General features: G+C 40.4%; 3 protein-coding genes and 1 non-coding gene across 4 annotated transcripts in view; 2 read left to right on the top strand and 2 right to left on the bottom strand.

Annotated features, from left to right (window-relative positions):
• LOC137972548 (uncharacterized) overlaps positions 1-5,646 on the top strand; it is a 19,796-nt gene extending 14,150 nt beyond the window's left edge. Inside the window, exons 4-6 of the mRNA XM_068819297.1 lie at positions 1-300; positions 1,086-1,233; positions 2,545-5,646. The exon at positions 1-300 is cut by the window's left edge and continues 276 nt beyond it. Coding sequence (XP_068675398.1) covers positions 1-300; positions 1,086-1,233; positions 2,545-3,509 — 1,413 coding nt within the window. The 3' untranslated portion in view covers positions 3,510-5,646. The remainder of the gene's footprint in view (positions 301-1,085; positions 1,234-2,544) is intronic.
• Positions 5,647-6,513: 867 nt separating this feature from the next.
• On the bottom strand, positions 6,514-6,586 carry Trnat-ugu (transfer RNA threonine (anticodon UGU)). The gene has a single exon. It is a non-coding gene; the product is annotated as a tRNA-Thr (tRNA).
• Positions 6,587-9,913: 3,327 nt separating this feature from the next.
• Positions 9,914-19,447, top strand: LOC137973009 (glycine betaine transporter 1-like). Its single transcript, XM_068819714.1, has 3 exons — positions 9,914-11,360; positions 14,060-14,114; positions 15,242-19,447. Exons 1-3 carry the CDS (start codon positions 10,955-10,957, stop codon positions 17,094-17,096), a joined length of 2,316 nt encoding a protein of 771 aa, XP_068675815.1. The 5' UTR covers positions 9,914-10,954; the 3' UTR covers positions 17,097-19,447.
• A 1,838-nt stretch (positions 19,448-21,285) lies between these two features.
• The window catches only part of LOC137972547 (DNA-directed RNA polymerases I, II, and III subunit RPABC1-like), a 12,455-nt gene continuing 11,240 nt past the window's right edge, over positions 21,286-22,500 (bottom strand). The window contains exon 7 of the mRNA XM_068819296.1: positions 21,286-21,351. Coding sequence (XP_068675397.1) covers positions 21,286-21,351 — 66 coding nt within the window. The remainder of the gene's footprint in view (positions 21,352-22,500) is intronic.

The raw sequence follows: 22,500 nt of genomic DNA, 5'->3' as shown, positions 1-22,500 counted from the left end.
TTACAAACGGGCAAACTGCACTGTCCTCGTGGTATCTGCGGTCCCTTGTTCGAGCAAGAAATGGCTTATTGGGGCTTACAAGAGCAACAAATGGAGTCCTGCTGTTGGCCGAATTACACAAAACACAGAGATGCTCAGGAAAATTTGCAGGCTTTGAATTTTAGGCCGAAATATGAAGATGACGCCAAAAAGTCGCGAAACGAGCGACTTTTCAACGATCCTAACTTGACATGGTGGCAAAAGCATCAGACTATCATATGGGAGATCTTAGATGATCCATATTCGTCTTCTACAGCAAAGGTATAGTTTTTGTTGTCATCATAATTCAGTGATATAGTTGGCATTTACAGGCTTACAAGTAATTTAATCAGGGTACATTCTCCGAACCGCAAACCGCATCTGCGAATACAAAGTCGTTATAAGGACTTTTGGTTTACCTTCTTCACTGTTTCTGCAATTTAGAATATGAAACAACCAAAACTAAACTATAAAACACAAGAATCAAAATTTAAAAATGAAAATACTCATAAATTAAAAAAATAAATAACACTGTTCTCGAGAAACCAAATATGACAAGAGAAAATTATTGAATAAGTATTGATGGCACCTACGGATTGATTTGTTAGAGTTATAGGCACCAGCAAAATACGAAGAAACTACTACTCAAACGGTTATTGAATAAAATAAAGGGTAGGCATCCAGACAAAAACTTCCAAATGTTTTAAGTTTCCTTTTTTTTTTTCGCAATCTTGGTGGAGGACTGCTCATATAAACAACAGCTTCTAGCCTATGGACTCCAGACCCAGGACTCTATTCGTTCAGCAATAGCTATATATGGTTACTCTGCCTCGTTCCCATACGAAACGAGAACGGGGTTGCAGATTACTGAGCTCGTCATTTTTTTCTAATAGGCCATTTCCGAGTTGCTGTTTGCTTCGGTTTCGGAGTGAGTCTTGGTGCTCAACTATTGTAAGGAAAATGAGTTTGATTTGCATAAGAATACGCAACTCATTTTCATTTAATTGGTTGTGCTCCAAACTGAGGCATGCAGCAACTCGGAAATGGGCTGTTGATCTTTGTCACAGGTATTCGCCTGGGTTTCTTTGGCCTTCATTGTTACTTCCATATTCACGATTTGTCTGTGGACTGTCGAGTTCTTCAAGGGCGAAAGAGAGGAGGTTGAAACGCGAAATGTTACTCTCCCAGCAAGAAATTTAACACAGAGAAATTACAGTAAGTACTGATAATGATAATAAACTTAACTTAAAGCGGCTTTGTCTCGTTATTTTGGAGTGTTTAGGGAAAATCTTTCGTTAACCTCCAGTTTAAAACTCGAAAATAGTAATGTGGAATTCCTTTACTGATAAAGTCAAATTATCGTTACGACACAAACAAGATGATTCACAGCGAAAACGACCTTTATCCAGGTGATTTGCAACTTGAAAACTGTCGGGCCGACCTTTTTCCAGATTACCCAAAAGCAATCCGTTTCAATCTTGTTCATTTGTGTTCATCCATGCTTCTCTTTACCTTTTGCTCCAATTCTTTTATGTTGTTCAACAGTTTTGTATTGGTTATTGCAATGTTTCATTCTAATTTTCGGGTGTCGTGAAATTAAATAATTTTGTGTGACATAGCCACTTTAACTGTCGACAGTGTTTAGCATTGGGGCACTATTTGAGGACACTGAACACAAATCAAATTAGTTGAGATAGAAAGAAAAATGAAAACAAAATCTGTGTGAGAGTGTCAACCGTAAATGTATATCGGCAAAGTGCCTAATACAGGGTTTGAATAATGTCGCGTGTTAGAAAAGCCCTTTAAATAGTTTCTGAGCAGTTCCGCATGTACCGGACAATTTTCGAAGGACCATTTGAAGGGCTTTTTCAACACGCGTCAACTCCGCAAACACTGGATGACTGGAAGCACTTTCCCGATACAAATTTACGAGAAACACTTATTTACACAGATTTTGTTTCGATCTATTTTCTAAATCAGCCAACAACCCCTTGGTGATTGAATGTAGTTTATAATAATTCTTCTATTTCATACTCCTTAAACCCCTAAATGTGCCAAAGTACTAACGGTTTGAACTTGACATTTACAGTAACCGACCCCATAGTTTCGTAAGCATCACCGGTCAACGAACAAGTTGGGATTTCATTGTTTTGTACTGGACGTTTGATTCGCTAGATCTGAAAATGTTGGAATTTCTGTTTCAGTACTTCCCTCTGGTTCTATTATTTTCATTATCTGGGTGGCCCTGGTATCAGTGGACGCACTGAAACGCATTTTTAACTAAGGCTGAAATTACACTTGAACATAACATAGTTGTTGGGTAGTCGGTCATTCATTTTGACTGTCCCTCTGTTAGCTCCTCATGGTCAGCCCATCCATTGGTAAATCAGTCACATACTGACTTCAGTACTGTTTCGAACCTCTAACTTCACTTTTAAGAAATGGACCAGGAAATCTTAAACTTTGACCCCAAGTTCAAAGAGGGTCGCTTTGCAGTGATGGTAACTTTTTAACCTTTTTTTTTAGCAACAGAGACAAGTACAAAATCGGTTGGTTCCCGGACTCCGATGGAGGTGCTGACAATAATAGACTCGGTGTGCACTGGTTGGTTTACCTTGGAATTCCTATTGCGTCTGGTATTCTGTCCCAGCAAGATTCAATTTGCAAAGAAGCTGCAAAACTGGATTGATTTGTTGGTTATCATACCACTGTACCTTCTGCTTGTGTTTCAGCGAACGACACTGATCGAAGTGCTAAACACAACTCGAGTGGTTCGCATCTTTCGTTTCTTCAAGCTGTTGTACGATCTACAGATTCTTGGCAAAACAGTGAAGGCAAGTCGATATCAACTCTTTCTTCTTCTCTTGATCCTCTTGATTCCTGTTGTTATCTTTTCCAGCCTCGCCCTATACGCCGAAACGGACTGGGGCACTGTGAAATCTCAGGACCAGTTTCACAACCTTCCAAACGCCATGTGGTGGGGAATCATCACCATGACAACGGTGGGCTACGGTGACATTGTCCCAGAATCCCTTTCAGGCAAGATCATTGGTGGTATCGCTTCTATTTGTGGTATTATTATTCTTTCAACTTCTGCTTCTGTGATCGGTAGCACCTTCTCCCTGTACTACAACCTGGCTCAGGCACAACTTAAGATTCCCAGGAAGAAACGAAGTTTTGAAGTGGATTACCAAACACTGCCCACCGTATTAGCCTTCAGAACCAGCCAAACGGATTCCATGGTCATCTCAAATAATTCAGACAGCGGTTATCACCGATCTCCTAACCGACTTCAAATTTGTGAACGCGATGGCGGCAGTTTCGTTTTCGAGACGTCCAACGATCCTCCATTCCCTAAGTCGCCAAGTTGTGCGTGTCAGGTATCCCAAGATCCTTCGATACCTTTGCGGCAAACGGTGGCAGCTTCTCCTCCAACTGGTCCCCCACTTAGCAGGAAAGCAAGTATTAGAAGAGATAGTATTCTTGTGTAAAGAAACGTAACATGGTTTACTTGTTTTCCCATTTCATCAAATTAATGTTTCATTTGATTTACTTAGTTCGTTCAGACGAAGAGCTTATTCTGCATGTAATTTGGAGAGCCAAGATAAATCAATATTACTGTTATTATGGTTTTGGCAGTGGAGTACAAATGCTTCCAAAAATTCCCACCAATGTTGCCCTAAGGACGTTTGGCAGATGCATTGTGCTCGCGGACCGTTACTCCGCAAACGGACCTCACAACTCCCAACAATCGTTTAGCCCTGGCCAAGGATATTGGACGTATTTTCAATAGTGTCGACTGTGAGTTGCAAATAGATCCAATAAATTGTGGTGTTGCTGTTGTCCCGAGGAGGTTGGAAAGATGTTGGATGGTGTTGGCAAACGTTGTGTAAACAGCAGCTGCCCCAACAACGTTGGCCCAAGGTTGTTGGACAGATGTTTAATTTTGTTGTCCACATACAGTAGTGCAAATGGCCTCAACAATTTCCAACTTTGTTTCCCAAATAATGTTAGTATGGTATGGCGTTGGCTATTATGCTTAAACGGATGCAGTAAATGTTAGAAACGACTTTAAATGCCATGGCGGAAACTATGCAAACCGCGATGAAAGACTGCCGCTGTACACTTCGATGATCAGGAAACAATAGAATTGTTTTGACTAAGCTCTTGGCTCCCAGAATGTTTGATCATTTTTCAATCTCACGCAACAGGGTATGCAAAAGGACACAACATGAAGAAATATAACAATAGAGGCCTGCCTTCGTTGGCAACAAAGCGAGCTGTCTTTTCAGTCTGTTTACTGATGTTTTTCACATTCCATTGTGAAAAATGTCGAAGTTGTGTTCGATGAGGCATTGCTGCACTTTTGATTCGCTTTGGTCTTTATTTATTTATTGTTAGGGGGTATGGACTGATTTAATTTAATTTGTTGAGGACGTGTAAATTTTGAAACTTGCTTAAAATAATCGAATCACTAGAAAGGACTGTGGACCCACGCGAGACGTGAACAGTATTGTCTAGGATAACTGGCCCTGGGGTAATGGGTTCTTGATTACCATGAACAAGTTTGATAAAGCATTGTTAGACACTTGAATTAGAATTACCATTATTACTGACAACACTGTGCAATACCCCAGGCAATATGATTCCGTGGACTACAGAGATTTTGCACTAACGTTCCATAAAATTTATAAACAAGACTTTCAGAAGGAGCCCAACTGAGGTTAATGTCCCTACTCAAGGAGGCTAGAAAGTCGAATCATCCGCAGATATCGTTACAAAAGGAGCACTTTCCCTTAGCCATTCACTCCGAACGTTTAGTCCAACTCTGGTTTAAGGTGGCTCAAACCAGTTTCAACCTCATCAAGAAACTGTATCGTCTCACTCTACAACACTGCATTACCGTAAAGCATCACGAAGCATCAATGTTATGCATGATGGTATTACGTGAGAAACAACAATTATCCCTTCACAAAACACTCTTAAAAGCGAGTCTAAGTGCGAAGTTTTTGCGATGGTAATTAGTTCTACTTTACATTTGAAAGAAAACTAATTTTCATGAGCAAAACTCCGCACTTAGATTCACTTTGAAGAGGAGGCAGACATGAACTCGAAAATGGCCTATTGGAACTATAGCCGTCTTCACACTCAATGTTAATTATAATCAACTGAAGTATAATTCAGGCTATCATTCTCCATTCAATTTTATTCACTTGTGGTTCTGTTCAGATCTGCGAAAAATTAAATACAATAGGCAGGATAACCTCGCAGTGTGAGACAAAATGGCGCCGTATCGCGTGGCTACCTCGATTATCATCACCATGCTTGAGGCGAAAAGAGAACCAAGGACAGCTTCCGAAAATACCACCACGTGTTCGCCATTTTGTTCAATTACGCACTGTGATTTCTTCAAACAACCCCTTTGAAGTTGTTTGAAGTAATTATAATTCAGTTATAAGCAGGGACTGTAATTAGTTGATGTGAACCCAAGTCATATTTAATTCGATTATAATTTGATCATAATGGAGACCTAATGTGAACACGGCCTATGACTGTGTAGTCATGCATACCTCTCTCTAACCGAGTTCAATTACAAAAAATAAAGAATCAAGAAGACGTAAACTTAAAGCGTGTCCCGCCGGTGAAAAAAAGGTTACACTAGTATGACAGTTATCATACCTCTAGATTTCTTAAGTAAAACAACTATAGATAAAGTTCTTAATTAGTGGACCTTCTTCAATTTGCTGTGACGTCAGCTTTCACATTTCTTTACGGTGGTCAATTTACAATACCAACTCAGTTTATAAACCCATTTCTGTGTTTCACTACCCCACCGACGCATGCGCAGCACCACAGTTTCTTTAGAAACTAAACCTTTATCGGATTCGCTTTGTCGGAAAGGAAAGCGAAAAAGTGGACTCCCGGAGAGATTCACTCGACCCCTGGTTTACGAGACTTGCACTCCACCAATGAAATACGAAGAGTGGCGGAGCATGTCGAACCTGTGATTAGATCAGCACTATCAGAAGTGGATACAGTGTCCCTGTTATGTCACTATGATGGCTAAAACGAGATCGGGATTTTCCTTTCGTTGGAAAGGGAAACAAAGAAGTAGAGCCCCCGGAGGGACCTGGGCCCAGTTCCTCAAAAGCCGATTAACGCTAATCTAAGATTAAAAATTAACCAAGCAGTTTATTTCTCTACCCCCAAATGCTGTTCAACGCAGATTTTCGGCAGAACTTTACATGAGAAGACGTCAATCTTGAAAAACAAAAATAAGCAAAAGAAACTTTCACCAAAAAGTTGAAAACGTGAAACAAAAGTTTACGCTAATCCTGGATAACTCTCGACCCCTGGTTTACAAGAACAGTGCTCTAACTCCTGAGCTTCGAAGGCTGGATGACATTTTTCGTTGATGGTGCGCTTAATACCGGACGAGATTGAAAGATTAAGATGAAAAGTTTTGTTCCTTCAAAAGGAGGAACGATAAAGTAGAGCCCCCGGAGAGATTTGAACTCTCGACCCCTGGTTTACAAGACCAGTGCTCCAACCCCTGAGCTACGAAGGCTGGATGACATTTTCCGTTGATGGTGAGCTTAAGACGGGACGACATTGAAAGATTAAGACGAAAAGTTTTGTTCGTTCAAAAGGAGGAACAATGAAGTAGAGCCCCCGGAGAGATTTGAACTTTCGACCCCTGGTTTACAAGACCGAAGGCTGGATGACAGTTAACAAAAAAGAAACTCCTTACTTTTATGAACTTGTTTGCTGAGCCCAAAATCGCAACTGATAAGATGGCGTCGGTGACACTTTAAGCACTATAGCGTGCAAAACGGGATCGAGATCATTATTAAACACAGAGATGGGTTTATCAACTGGGTTGATATGGTAAAATGACCTCAGTAGAGAAATTTGAAAGCTGACCTTTCGACTTTCTTTTACGGTGGCCAATTTACCATATCAGCTCGGTTGATAAACTCTTTTCTGTGTTTCACTTCCCTACCGGCGCATACGCAGCACCACAGTTTCTTCAGAAACTACACCTCTTTATCCAGAATAACTAGTCAACGTTCGGTAATATATTGATTAAAATTAGCGCAGTATACTGTTAGCTCATTGATCTAAGATATTTTAACGTCGACAGGTAAGTCACCATTTGTAACACACTTGTTCTTAAAGAATATATTTGAGTGACTGTAAGATGAATTTCTTTGTTATCATCATCATCATCATCATAATAATAATAATAATAATAATAATAATAATAATAATAATAATAATAATAATAATAATAATAATAATAATAATAATAAAAGATTTATACCGCGCCAGTATCCTACTGTTCAAAGGTGCCTTACAAAACTTTAAAATTAACACTTAAAACAGCTAAATTTAACTATAAAAAGCTTTTCTAAAAAGGAAAGTTTTTAATCTACTTTTAAAAAAAGACACAGACGGAGCGTTTCTAATTTCACGTGGCAAAGCATTCCATAATGATGGTGCTGCTACAGCTGCTCATTCCTTTCCCCCGTCATACACTTGCGCCTCTTCAGAATAAGGCATTTGCAAAAAGGATCTGGGGGTGGGGTTCTGTTAAAGAGAACTAAAATCCTGGAGTTGGAACACTAGAGTAGCCGTAAAACTTCAATGATTATTTCAGATAGAGGCACCCTGGAGCATTGAGGAAGCTGAATGAACGATTCGCAAAGCCATTTTTTCTGATGCAAACTCCTTTTTGGTTAAATAGAATTCACCTAAATTTGATTGCAACCATAATTTTCTCCGCATTAAATTTATTACCCGCTACAAGAAGTGGAGGTTCTCTTGAAAACTGCTACATTCTTTGTCAGGCTTAAGTTCTCCGATTGCCCCTACTAAATAAGAAGCACCAAATAAATAAATAAACAAAGAGTTAATGACGCCCTTTTCAAGCAGGAAAGAAACTACTCTTCAACTGTTGAGCGCTTTGTTGTTTCGTCGCGCAAACGTGGCGGAAGGAAGCGATTGCATGGGAAGACTTAGAACGTGACATGAGTCATTTTCTAGTTGAGAGATCACGGATTGAAGAGCTTGGTGATAACTTTTCTAAGGTCTCAACTTATTGCTTTTTATTTAATTCTAAATGATCCAAATTTTAAAAGATTTCATCTCAGTGCTAGCTGCCACCATTTACATGCATTTGAAGGAATAATCAAGAATTATTAGGTGACGACTTGAAAAGGATGATTGTGCATCAAAGGCGGTTTCAGGTATTCAGTATTGTTTCAAGTGTTTGAAGTCAGTTCAGGATTGTGCTTTAAAATAGAACCAATAGTTCTAAATAAGTTCAAGCATAAGTTAAGCGAGAGCGTCCGCTACTGCCTGTTTATTTCTTTTTTAAAGTACGGATTCTTGCGTGTTTTTCCACGCCACGCCCACCGGCTTAACATGTCATGACATTTCAGTTATGTAGATACATTGCCTTTAGGTTTTCACTGAGCATGAACGAATAAATTTCATGTCAACACAGCTGTTTTTAGAGATATTCGTAGAAATGTTTGTTCCCGAGAGGTTTTGGCACCATCTTATTCAGTGATCCTATCCGTCTAGCGTTATTTCGCTTTACCACTGCAGCGTTTCAGTTACCTTTTCTATCGTGTGGTCTTTGTTTCCCTGTGCGGTCAAAACTAATTGTTTTGAATGTTTATCGTAAGAGCTGATCAGAGTCCACGAATTGTTCATGAATGCATAACCAACCTCAAACATGACCACTTATTCACTATGACGCTGAGCAAATTTGCGCTTAAAGATATAGTTGATATTGGAGTTACAGATCATCTTTACTCACTGACAGAGAGTCCGAGTAAAAGATCAATCAAATCATGTTTTATTAAGTAAAAGATACATAAAAGTAAACGTCAGACGTTATCCCTATTAATGACGCTCCCAATGTAAAATATTTGGTTTACGACATGGCTTGAAATTGAAAGGAATTAAATCATTACATATGCCTAGAGTAATTCCTTCTATAAGTTCTGCCCAAAGCTTTGATGGACGTCATTGTACGATTGAAGTCCAAATTTGATGCTTCACTCCTCAAAAATATGCTGTGTGTGACGCAAAGTGATAAAATATTAAAGAAAATCAGTGATACCTGAAATCCGGATTGTTACTGAGTAGAGACCATTTGGTAGCTGTTGGACTGAAAGAGAGAGAGTCCAGACACCCAATGGTCGCCGTGATTACGTTGTATTGCTTCGACGGTAACAGATTAAAATGAAAACAAAATTCCCGTAACCATGATAGTGAAATGAGTCAAAGTAAGTTGATTCACTTTCTTTGAAGAAGAAGGCAGAGAACAACAAATTTTTGTCTTAAATGAGATGCAGATACAATTGCATGAGGCTGCCCATAAGATGCTCCAATTTTTTGACTGAAAAAGCTGCTCGAAATTTTCCAGCAAGTTGCTTAAAAGTTGCTCCAAAATTTCAACATTGCTTCCCATACATTTTCCGCAAAAAGAGGCTCATTACCAAGACAAAGAATCACATGCCATGACATTTGGTTGAGATTCACTCGAATTGTCCGCCATATCTTTCACGCACCGCTGACCAGCCACAGGGTAAGCAATGCTCCACAACTTTCAACTTTATTTACTACTAATACAAAGAAAATAAAGTTGAAAAATGAAAGTTAAATTTGTAGAGCATTGGTTACCCTATAACAAGAAAACGCAACGCGCACGTGAACATGAACACCTACAGCATGCGACAACAAAACGAAGCAAACAACATCTAAAGCTTAATAATAAGGCTGTTTCCTTTGTTTTACTTTGATTTTATTGTCTTAAAATAAAAGGTGTTGCTCGACACAAATAAAGGTGCCCGAAATCGGGAAAGTTGCCCTAAAGTTGCCGAGCATGATGGACAGTAACCTGCAATCAGGAGATCTTTTCTTTAAGAAAAGAACGCCTGATCTCAGGTTATATGTACAACTTTGGATACTATTTTGAATTTTGCAGGTCCCCCCTGTGGGGGGCAGGGAGTAATTTATCAATAGGTCTTGTCTACCGCTACTGACACCTCTAAACCAACTCTCTCTCCCCATGATCCCTCACGTTCATGCGCAATCCCGATACGGAAATTGACCTTTTCACGGTTTCGGACGCCATATTGGTTGGGGGCAAACACAGCTTAAATGACAGTGAATGTATGGGAATTTTGCCGACTTCGAACCAGTACAAATCCTTAAAGAGATTCTAAAAGCTGACGTTTCGAGCGTTAGCCCTTCGTGTGATTCGCTTCTTTAGAAAGTACCCCCTTCCTAAATCCTTAAAGGTCTGGTGGCTGTGGATAGCGAGAATACCTCTCAAAAAGTACTTGTATTGAGATTATTTTCGTGAAGCAAGACAATCAGAATCAAGCTATAATTACAGTAAACGAAATTTGTAAATTTCATATAAACCCTTGTAAACAAAATTCCCGCCGGAAATTTGAAGCGACATGAGATTTCTAATATCCAAGTTTCACACGTTGTGCCTTGTGCAATGATCCAATTTTCCGTTGAGTGAATGATATTAATGATATTAATGAAATGACGAAAAACATTTTTTTTAAATCTGCCTTTCTGCAGCGGAGTTATAGAGGTTTGAATTCGGCCAAAATCCCATACATGCACTGTAATTAAAGACGCGATGGCCCCCCAACCAAGATGGCGTTAGAAACCGTGAAAAGGCCTATTGTAAATTCCGTAGAAGGACGAGTGGCTGTCAGGTATTTTCGCCACTTGAGCGGGAAGGCGTAACAACTTCACGAAACAATGAGAGCCTACCATTGGCATTCACTGATGGGAAAACCCCACGGTTCATTGAACTCTAAAGAGCAATTTACATTCTTGGTATCAAAAGCTCAAAAACCATTCAACAAGAAGCGGTGTCGGCGAATGTTCGTTCAGCAGAATGGAGGTTGACCCAAACGCTTCTCAACGATGTCGTTGGGTTCGAGTGAACTGGAATTGGGGCCAGATTGGCAGAGTCAAATTAGGCATTTTCCTTCGCTTTAATCCCGTCGTGACAGTCTTCTCGGCTGCGATTATCTGGTTCTTCGTGATTTGGTGTGCGGTTGAAGCCGATGTCGCCAACCGAGAGATGTCAAAATGGATGCTGTGGATCACAGAAACCTTCACATGGATGTACATTGGAACACAAGATGTCTGGACCATCTTTATCGTCGTGCTGTACTTTTCCAAGTATGGAAAGATGAAACTCGGAAAACCAGAAGACAAACCAGAATTCAACGATCTGACTTATTTTACGATGCTGTTCGCTGCTGGAATCGGAATTGGTCTTTTTTACTTTGGTGTTGGTAAGTCAACTATAAGCATTACGTCCTCTTAGCACTAGAATCACAGCTCGATTATATTTTGACTTGGTACCGGCAGGGTATCTCTCTCTCAAAACAATACACGCCATCGGTTACCCGTATTTTCTACAACCGGTGAAAAGCTAGAAATCTTAATCCTAGTGATCAGTTTGGATCAGCGATGCATCTGCCTTTTCTTACCTTTTCTAGTTGTTATTTCATGACAAAGCAATGATGTTTCCGCATTACAAACTAGGAATGAATTTGTCATTAAGGACTCTTCTTTCATAGAGCAATATCAACGTTGTTCCTGTGGTTATTGTTATGCATCGTCATTTCCAAACGTGCAATACCGACCAACACTCAGCGATAGTAACCACAATAATTGTTCAGTTATTTTCCGAAGCAGGTGCGTGTTTAATCGAGAGCCTTTAGTTTGCCAAAATATATGCACTATTTTTGCCTTGCGCTGTATTTGAATTGCCCACTCATTCAAATCGAGCCATTACGCCACCAACACGTCTCGCTAAGAGTTAAAGCCATGAACCAGATAGAGCGAAGGCTACAGACTAAAATCTTATTGTGAAAATATGAAACGCTATGAATAGAGGAAACAAGCATGTGATATGACTCGACATTAAGGCCATGACTCTGCGTATCTGCGTATCCACATCGACTATACTAAGAACATTACTAGGGAAGTCGTATTTTCAACTACGTATCCTCGTTGGCTCCAGAATACTTATGTTCCAAGTTTGAAAAGCGTCAAACTCATTATAACTTAAGGGACTCTGAGAACAAGCTAAATGTTCCATTGACACGCACAAACTATTATGAAAATAGCTTTAGCTATAGTGGTGCTGTACTTTGGAACAGCCTTCCGCGAGAAGTAAGATCAGGGCAGTTTAGACGCCTAATCAAACAAGTGCGTTGAGTAAATAGGTTGAGTCACGGCACTCTTGGAGAGCAGCTTTTTTATGAGTTTTATAGGGTGTACTGCTTGGGGGTAGTTCTAACTTGGTATCCTATTCATTTAATTTCATTGCATTCTTATCTTGGCTGATGAATTGTTCGTGAATAAATAAAGACTATCTATGTATCTATGTATCTATGTATCTATGTATCTATCTATCTATCTATCTATCCACTTCAGAATATACTTAGAACATTCATTACTAGGGGATGGGTCGTTGTATCCGCGTACCCAGACTCTTCGGAGGTGCAGCTTCAAAGTGGCAAGGTATTCTGCAGTTACTCAATTGAATGGTGGCCGAGGATACTCGGTGGCCACATGACAGTAAGTCAGATCTTGCAATCAGCAGATTGGAGTTGTCACCAACTTTTCCGACGTCAAAATGTTTTAAGTAAATAATGGATTATTGCGATACTTGAGCGGCACATGACAAAACTATCCATATCAAAGTAGCATATTTAAATCGTGTTTGTATATGCTGCGTACCACGTCAATTCAAATTTGGCTTTTTCTTTGAAAAAGACAAATGGAAATCATTGCAATTCACGAGAGATTGGAATTCGCACATGACAAAACCCCGACTACGCTTCTTAGCGGTGACTAATCAATGCAACAAAGAATACAAAGGATGATTCAATGACTGAGCAAGATAGTCTTTGAATTTTGCAAGAGCGGTTTATTCACAAGGCATTACGGAGATGAAAACATTTTTATCAAGGATCTGAACTACCTGCGACTTCAACACTTCGATTTTCCGAAATACGGCGGCGCCGTTCTACAACTTGTTGCATGAGGCCCAATTAAAAAGGCATTTAGTACTATTCTCATCTGCATCCATAATATTTTTAGTGCGTATATTGACTACCCCATAATTAATAACTTTTGAAAGGGGTGAGCAAATGAGCTCCAAGACCGCGACAAAGATTTATCAGAGCTTAAAACAAAGTCCTAACTCTTGCCGCAGAAACACCAATTCGAACCAAACAAGGGATAACCACTGGCTCATTCGTGAGATTAATAAGGAAATTGCAGTTGAATACGCATTCTTTTGATCGATAGATTGCTACTTTTTCCATTAAAAATAAAAACCAAATTTAAGCAATGAAATTCTGTTCTTACGAATTTAAAGATCATTATGGCGAGAAAGCGTTAACAGCAAAAAGAGTAAGAAAGTGCCTGTGGTGCCAAGTGATAAACATATATCATAGCGGAGAAAGTGGTGCCAGGTGATGAACATATATCAGAGAGAAGGCAAAGTGGTGCCATATCAGAGAGAAGAGAAAATGGTGCCAGGTGACAAACATTTGTCAGAGAGAGGAGAAAGCAGTGCCATGTGATATAGGTATATCAGAGAGAGGAGAAAATGGTGCCAGGTGATAAACATATATCAGAGAGAAGGCAAAGTGGTGCCATATCAGAGAGAAGAGAAAATGGTGCCAGGTGACAGAGAGAGGAGAAAGTAGTGCCATGTGATAAACACTTATCAACCGAGAGAGAGCAAAGCAAACAACTTGACCGACGTTTTGCTTTATCTTAAAAACTTAGAAGTTGACGGGTAACGATAAGTTTGCTTAGAAGAGGGGACATTTATCTCAGACCCCAGATCTATTTGATATCCCTCACTCCACCAAAGCTGGCATCGTGACATTTAAAAGATGGAAAAAAGCTGACGCAGTTTGAGTGCATTATCTAATCAATATTCGTTGATCTGCTTTCTTTAACATTACAGCTGAGCCAATCTGGCATTATGAACCAGGGAATTATGGAAATCGTTATTGGGGCAGGTAAGAGTGATTTTCATTTTTTACCATAAACCTACGTTTCAAAATCTTGGAGCTTTAACACGCTTTCACCTTTAGAAGACAACACCCTTCGTGCATGGAGTAAGCCAGCATATCTTCCACCTGGTTGGCTCAGTTGGTTGAACATCGGGTCACCTTGCGGGAGGCTTTGGGTTCGAATCCGGCCGAACCAACAATCAGGGTCTTAAAAAACCTGACTGAGGAGAAAGTACTACTTTTTAATTACATGTGCAAATGGTTAAACGTTTACGTCCTCTTGGATAAGGACAATAAACCCTTACTAGAAATCAAAATGTGTGACGTTAGAGAACACACTCGATGTTCTTATTCACCGATATTCACCGAGCCTGAGGTGAATAATTGTTTTAGTATAATTACATAAGTGATTATTTGAAAAATATGCATTTTCTTTAAAACAATTAATATCTTCGTATGTCTCCTAGACAAAACACCTTGCGGCCATTTTGAAAAAGCCGCTTACATGAGTAACGCGTACCCCGTTTACACACGCACAAAAATTAGCACGGCACTTCAAATAGTGGCACGGTACCAATATTTGGAATGCCGAGCACACCTCCAGAGATGTGCTCGGTACCCGTATAATTTCTGGCACGGGTTGATAATATGCATTCTGTTACAAGAAAAATTTACCGTGCCTTGCCAGAAACATATCGGTACGGTACTGACATTTCGGAGTGCCGTGCCATATTTTTGTGCGAGTGTAAAGCCGGCTATAATCGGCTAACTCAATGTTGTACCTTATACAGATCTCCCAGGATTAAGATTGTTTGTGTATTATATTTGCATAATAATGTAGCATTCATATTTAAATGATATGGAAATACCTGGGTTTGAATTGGGTGCAACATTGAGTTAGCCGATTAGGTCTCTTATACTAGCAGTGCATGCTGTATCCCACAAGGAGGCATCTGCTGGGGAACTCTATTTCACCACTTAAATATCATTTTAAACTGTTAGGGAGCAAGTGGCGTCCACAATCAGTCTCTTTTCAAGGCACAAAAAGAACGTTTTAAGAAATGCGCTTTCATCAACGCTATATTATTATCATCATCACTAATTCATTTTGCCTCCTTCTTGTTCACATTCAGGTATAGTGATAATCAGCGAGCACAGGACGCCATTAATATAACATTGTTCCACTGGGGTATTCACGGATGGATCGTGTACGTGGTGGTTGGCCTCCTTCTTGCCTTCGTGAGTTACAGAAAAGGCCTTCCCATGACAATCCGCTCCTGTTTCTATCCCCTTCTCGGAGACAAAATCTATGGTTGGATGGGAGATGCTGTTGATATCTTCTCTGTGGTCTGCACTATGTTTGGCGTCTGTACCAGCCTTGGCATTGGTTGCCAGCAATTGAACAATGGATTCAGACGCCTGAATCCAGACATTGAGTTCTCGATAACCAACCAGATCATAATTATTTGGGCCGTGACAGCCTGTGCCACGGCATCGGTAGTTAGCGGCTTGAGGATTGGCATCCGTCGTCTAAGCGAGATCTGTTTCGCACTGGGAATGTTCATCATGATGATAGGCCTGCTTGCAGACGAGACTTGGCACATACTGAATGTGTACGTGCAGAGCATGGGTTACTACATCCAGTGGATCATTCAGCTTGGATTTCACACGGACGCCTTTGCACAACTTGGGAATGCACCTGACGAAAAGCAAGCTGAACGATGGATGAATGACTGGACCATCTTCTACTGGGGTTGGTGGATAGCATGGTCTCCGTTTGTGGGCATGTTCATTGCGAAGATCTCCAAAGGAAGAACCATCCGAGAATTCATCAACGGAACAATGACGGCTCCCATATTTTACACATTCTTCTGGTTTTGTATTTTTGGAAGCGCTGGATTGAGGATGGAACGAAACGCTGCTGTGAATAACATTACCTGCGATTCCAAATTGGGTGGTGCAGAGTCTACAGAGTCATGGAATGGCCTTTACCGTTTGTCCTGCCGAGGAAAGAATGACATGTGGTTTGATGTGATGGAACAGTACGGTGACCTTGGAACATTCCTGTCCGTAATCTCACTGGTCAGCGTTACCCTGTATTTTGTCACCAGTTCTGATAGTGGTTCCCTTGTCATCGACTGCCTGTCAGCCAATGGAGACCCTGAACCTCCTGTCATCCAGCGTATCTTCTGGGCCCTGACCGAAGGCGCTACGGCCACAGCTCTGTTAAGAGCTGGTGGCTCAGAGGGGCTTGTAGCTCTGCAATCCATGTCGATAGCATCCGGTGTGCCATACACTATATTGCTCTGCTTCATGTGTGTGGCACTATGGCGTGCAGTCAAGATGGAAGGCGGCGATCTTGATCCTCACGGCCCAAAGTTCTCAACCGGTCTTTTGGATGTCTTAAGCAGCCCAACCACTCGTAGCGCGGGGAAGGTGTTCTTGGCCATTTTTGCGCCTTGGTACTCCATTGGCAAGGCTGCCTACAAGATCAATAATAAGCAACATCAAAAATGGCTTTACATGCTGTTGTTAGCAGTTCCATTCTACCTCTGGATTGTTCTTATGGCTTTGGAACCCGTAGTTCGTGCAATCTCATACGTTGGATGGACAGTGCTCTTCATCTTCTTCTCCTACGCTACATCCATTCGTTACTATACTCGTGAAAAATACGGCATTCATGGTAACATTGTGGAAGATTTCTTCGCAGTGATGGTGCTGTACCCATTTGCCGCATTCCAGATGGAAGACCACTTGGACAACAACTACGACGTGGATAAACCAGTTCCCGTAACCGGGCAAGCCATGAATCACAACTTTGAAGACGCAGATGGAAAAGTCGACAAACCTCCTCGTGAGTATGCTACACCGACGCTGTCCCTCGCTGATTTATCTGCGAATGGGGCTGGGGTTTATTACAACCCCACAATTCCTCGTGAGAATGTCATGGGAAGAGATGAGCACTGGTCCAAGACTGCAGTAATATAACTCGAACACGTTTTCGTTTGTAGACGCTAACGATGAAATTAAGGTCGTGCTAAAAAAACGTTTTCCCCGACCAAGGAGCATGACGCATTGTAAGTTGTCAAGTAGTATAGTCTATCATTTTCTGCTACATTAATAATTATTTTACTCGTTGTTTTCAGCCATATTAAGGCAAGGGTTGTGCACAATTTCAATACGTTATTCGGTGGTTTTTAATCCAGTGTCTTCAAACCACAGCAATTTATTATCTAAGCATTCCTCTTTCCTAAAAAAAGCAATAACTGGTACAGAGAACGCCAATACAAGTTCACTTCATCGAGCAAGCAACAGTTGAGTTCGGTTTTGAACGTACGATACAGTCGATACTCATTCAATTAAAATCACACAAAGTAATTTTAAGGTTTTTGGCTCCGTACTTTTGCAGACCTATGATCCAGGTTTCTAATTAGCCTTTCTGAGAGACAAGTACATAATCACAGTTCAATTCTCCTTTCGGCGTCGCTTTGATTTGCTCGTGGCCTCTTTAATGGCACGAGTCCAGTCATTAAGCTCTTTGGGTGCAGGCACATGATACTGAACCTACGAAAGGTTTCGATAAGGGGCGCTGGATGAATAAGCGACAACACTGCCTAAACTTTACCTGAATTATTGTAAACTTGAACCCATCCAACTAATACAATAGGGACTGAGATTTAGCAACGGCAATGATACGGCAAACTTCGCTTTTAAATTAACGAGCTGCATGAATTGAAGCTTACTTCAATTTCCGCTCTTTTCAAAATGGCATTAGAAGACCGTAGGCTTTTACGATGCGATTAGTTCTTGCATAATCAACCCGGACGGAATAAGTGTAAAAGTTATGATAGCGCAAATGGTTATTTTTTTTGTGGCGTTTTCGTGGACCTTGTCGTTGCGTGAGATCTCTAAAACGCTATGGGCTGAGCTCCCCCCACCCCTCCCATTTTTTTTTTCAGTTAATAGCAATGGGCCTTAATCACACAGCGGCCATGTTGAGTCACGAGGGATTGAAAACTCTTGTTTTTCCCCAACGAAACTCGTTTCCAAACATTTCAACTCGAGGCTCGGGTTACGAAATCCAATGTCTATGGCCAATATGGCCGCCGCGGGAATAAGGCCCTTAAAACAATGAAGCCTGGTTTTCACTAGCGGCGAAAGCGCAAACATAAGAGCGCAAATTTCACCGTGAAAAACGGGGTTGACGCAAGCATAAGCCTCAAAATTTTTTCCTTTTCCTTGTGCTTGCGCTTATCCTTGCGTTCGCTTGCGTCGTGTGAAAACGAAACGCAGCATAAGCACATAAGGAAATTTCTACGTCTGGCCAATTAACGCACTCGTTCCAGATTCCCCGTGTCATGGTTGATTTTGATGCTTATGTCGACGTTCGTTTTCACTAGCATACGCTGCTTATGCTTGCGCTTGTGTTTGCGTCGCAAGTGATAAGCAGGCTTAAATTAAGCCTCTACTGATGCATGGGAATTCTCTACAAACACAGGTACGCAGTGGACTTTCAATGCTCTCATGGTGCTCTCACCTTATTCAGTCATTTTGACTTCAGGGCCCGGATGTTCAAAAGCCGATTAACGCTAATCCCAGATTAAAAATTAACCAAGGAGTTTATTACTCCACTACTAAATGCTGTTCAACGTTGATATTTGGCAAAACTTTACATTAGAAGAAGTCATTCTTGAAAAACAAAAATAAGCAAAACATCCTTTCACCAAAAAGTTGAAAACATGAAACAAAAGTTTACGCTAATCCTGGATTAAGCTAATCGGCTTTCGAACAACCGGGCCCAGGTCTATAAAACTCATTCCTTGATTGTAGAGTCGCTTACTAGTTTTGCAGCACCAATAATGTTTCTTGGTTCTTTCGTTACAAACTTTTAGATTAGGAGGACGCGGTCCGACCAAGTTTTAAGACCTTTGCATTTGATACATGTACCACGCTTCGGTAATCGTTCCGAATTCGACTCCAGCACTCTCTGAAATATACGCATGGCATTTGGTTGCCTCAATCCAGTTGGGTTTGTTTATTGCCATTGTTTATTTACTCGTTTATACACGCCTTCAGAAGCTACAATCTGCTTCAGGTTATAAATATGTTAGTTCTTTATTTTCAATTTTATTGTTATAAAATCAAGGGTTAACCACAAAAATAGGTTTAAATGAAATACTTGTACCATATGTGCGATGTACACCACTTCCGTGATTAAGGAGTTTGTTAACGTTTGCTACGAGTGAGGTATCTAGGTGCCTCTAGTTTGTTCACACTCTTGTACTTATTACAGTAGGGTGAAGTTTGTGAACAAATAAATCATTGCGCATGTGGAATAATCACTTGGTGTCATTTCTATTAGTTCCAGCACCCTACAAAGTCCCCTTTCCCTAACACCAGTACTTTTCCGCTTACTTGGTTTCGCACACCGTGGGCCTTTTTTAAAACGTCACACCAGGCAGGCCACATTTTGCTGGATAGAGGAGGACAGACCACAACCGTGTCCAACTGTTAGCGAATAGACCATATTCGTATTCTCGGTATTGGACTGGAGCTACAACAAGTTGCAAAAATAGTGGAGACACTTCACCTTCTTGGGGCGTTATTAATTTCCCTATTATCTCTCACACTGCAGCCCCCCTCCCACCCAAATCAGTGTTGCTAGAAAGACAAAAAAATGTTGGGAACTTAAGCAGTCAACATTGAAATGGGGAGAGGGGAGAGGAAGTGGGAAAGGTTTAAATTCTAGATACGGCGGGCATTGGAAGCTAGAAAAGGTGTTTTTGAATGAAAGTGTCTCAACAATTTTGCAACTTGTTGTAGTTTGCAATGGAGGCTAATGCGGGGGAATCTTTTCAAATGCAAATACTTTTTAATATATTCCCACGCATTAGCCTTCATTGCAAGCTAGTTCCAGTCCAATACTGAGAATACGAATATGGTCTATTGTGTGCGGGTTTAATATTTTTCTCCATCCCTTTTCCCCTAAAACACTAACAAACAAACCCCCTACAAATTATTTCAAATGTCATAGCCTTTTCTCCAAAAAAAGCTCCAATAAAATTTATTTAGTCAAGACCTTTGGGGATCCTTTGACGTAACATGGATTCTTGAAGAAGGGAAAAATTCACTGACAAGTGAACTCTTGTTGTTCTATCAGAAAATATCGTAAAAAGTAATGAAATGACACGATTTTTGGACAATCGACAAAAGCATCAGAGAACATTTTGTCTGCGCCACGATGGAGCAAGAGTTTTTCCGCCTGCATTTATGATAACCACAAAGCTCTTTTACCAGCAGCTAAGGAGAAAATTCTTCCCGCCTGTAAGACATTTTCACCCGCTGAAAATAATAAGCACTTAATGACTGGCGCCAAGGGAAACGGTGAGTTTTGTTTCCCCGAGACCCTCAATGTTCCCCGAGGTGAACATTGTGGATCGAGGGGAAATAAAACTCACTGTTTCCCGTCCCAACTCAAAATAGAACAATACACGGATTTTTTTCACGGAATTTGCCGGTGTTTCAAAGGTGCATGACCTGATCACGTGCGAGTCGAAAGTTCAAGTGAGTTTTGTTCTTGTTCTTGGGAGTTAGTTATCGGAAAACGTATTTGAGTTGGGAGATATAACAATAGTAATTGTTATATACCTGGACTTTCACTCAACAAAACGAGCACTATGATTGGTTGATTCTTGGTCACGTGCCCCTGATCAAATTTAAATGCATCCCGACCGGGATACAATTCAGCAGATGTTGCCCGCGCCGGATGTTTTGCTGCGATTGTAACTTGTTGAAGGCAATATCTAAATATATAACAAAGCACTTAATGTATGGTCCCTCGGGAAACTAGTTAGTTTTGTTTTCCCTCGAGTCCTGATGTTTCGCTCGACTTCGTCTCGGGAAACATCAGGCCCGGGTTGCTCGAGGCATGGTTAGCACTAACCAGCGTTAAATACCATGGAAACCTATAGGTTTTGATGCCTCTTAACCAACGTTTGGCGCTTACCAAGCTTCCAGCAACCAGCCCCAGGACTCTCGGGAAAATAAAACTCACTGTTTCCCTGGAGACCATACATTAAGTGTATAATAGCTGCCTTTTATTAACAGAAAAGAAATATCCGCGACTGTACGCGTCGTAACCAAAATAATTAAAAACGCCTTCTATTTCACTACCAGGTTATACAACGAGTCTGTAGGTGATGTACCTTCCAGCGGTCTCACTGGGCCGAATGATCTTTACTACCTAAAGAACAAAAGGAAAAGCAATGATATAAAATAAGATCACTTCGGTGAAAAATCAACACACTTACGTGTTGAACGCAGATAAGCGGAGTAAAAAGAGCAACAATGGCCTAAATTAGCTACCAGCCTGTTTTCCTGTGTGCGTCAAAACCTTGAAAGTTTCAAATTGAAAATCAAAATTAAATATCAAACAGAGAAATATATTTCAACTAAGAATAACGATTTAGTAACCTTTTATAAAAAATGGACAGATAATTTTCCACTCTGATAGTAATTGTCATTGTGATTTAATTAATTATTAATTTATTATTATTGTAAATATATATAATCAACTGATAATTAAATGTTATTATTTTGTGTTGTAATTTTTTTTGTATTTGTGATGAATGAAATAAAAACATATATAAAAAAATATATATGACTGCCAGTGGAAAAACTAAAGACTTCATCTGCTATAAAAGTGCTCGATGGTTAAACCAGAGCTGTGAATAAAGATGAATTTCTGGAGTCGGACTAGTTCAAAAACAATTAATTGCTACTCGGAGTTTCATGCTTTTAATGAAGCAATCATCAGGCAACTGACAACAATAACGGTTACATGTAAAGACATGCAAATTTGAACGTGGGGAACAATGCTTACTAGCATAACTTGTCAAGATGTGATTGGATGGCAAAAGCGCTAAACGATCGAGTAAGACTATTTTAGGTGAACGCGCTACTTAACAGAAATTTCTTAGAATGTCTACAGGTTGATGTCATTTCGTTTCTATGGTTAAGTGTCGACATTTCAGGCTTACAAATGATGAAATATTTTTCCCTAGGCAAAGATTACATTTTTTGTTGGCATTAGAATACGACCTACAATCCCGGTCAAAAAGATCGTGACACCAAAGCATGTTTGAGCCCCCCTCCCCCGTGACAATGTTGATGGCGTAAAAACTGTCGGGCTCCTGGAAAAACGTCGTTCTCTTTGCAACATTGAATAGGGGGAAGGGGTAATCTGCTACGCAGCGTGAAGTGTCCCCTTTATTTTTGTCTGAGATTGTAGCTTGCTTTACTTTTTTCCACTTAATCTGATAATTGATGTTCTGTTCTTTTAGACTCCAAATATACTTGCTGGGCTCGGTTACATTTTTGTACCGTTCGTGCC

The sequence above is a fragment of the Montipora foliosa genome, chromosome 10, assembly GCF_036669935.1.
Source record: "Montipora foliosa isolate CH-2021 chromosome 10, ASM3666993v2, whole genome shotgun sequence".
Taxonomy (NCBI): Eukaryota; Metazoa; Cnidaria; class Anthozoa; order Scleractinia; family Acroporidae; genus Montipora; species Montipora foliosa.
This window is presented reverse-complemented; position numbering and strand designations above follow the sequence as displayed.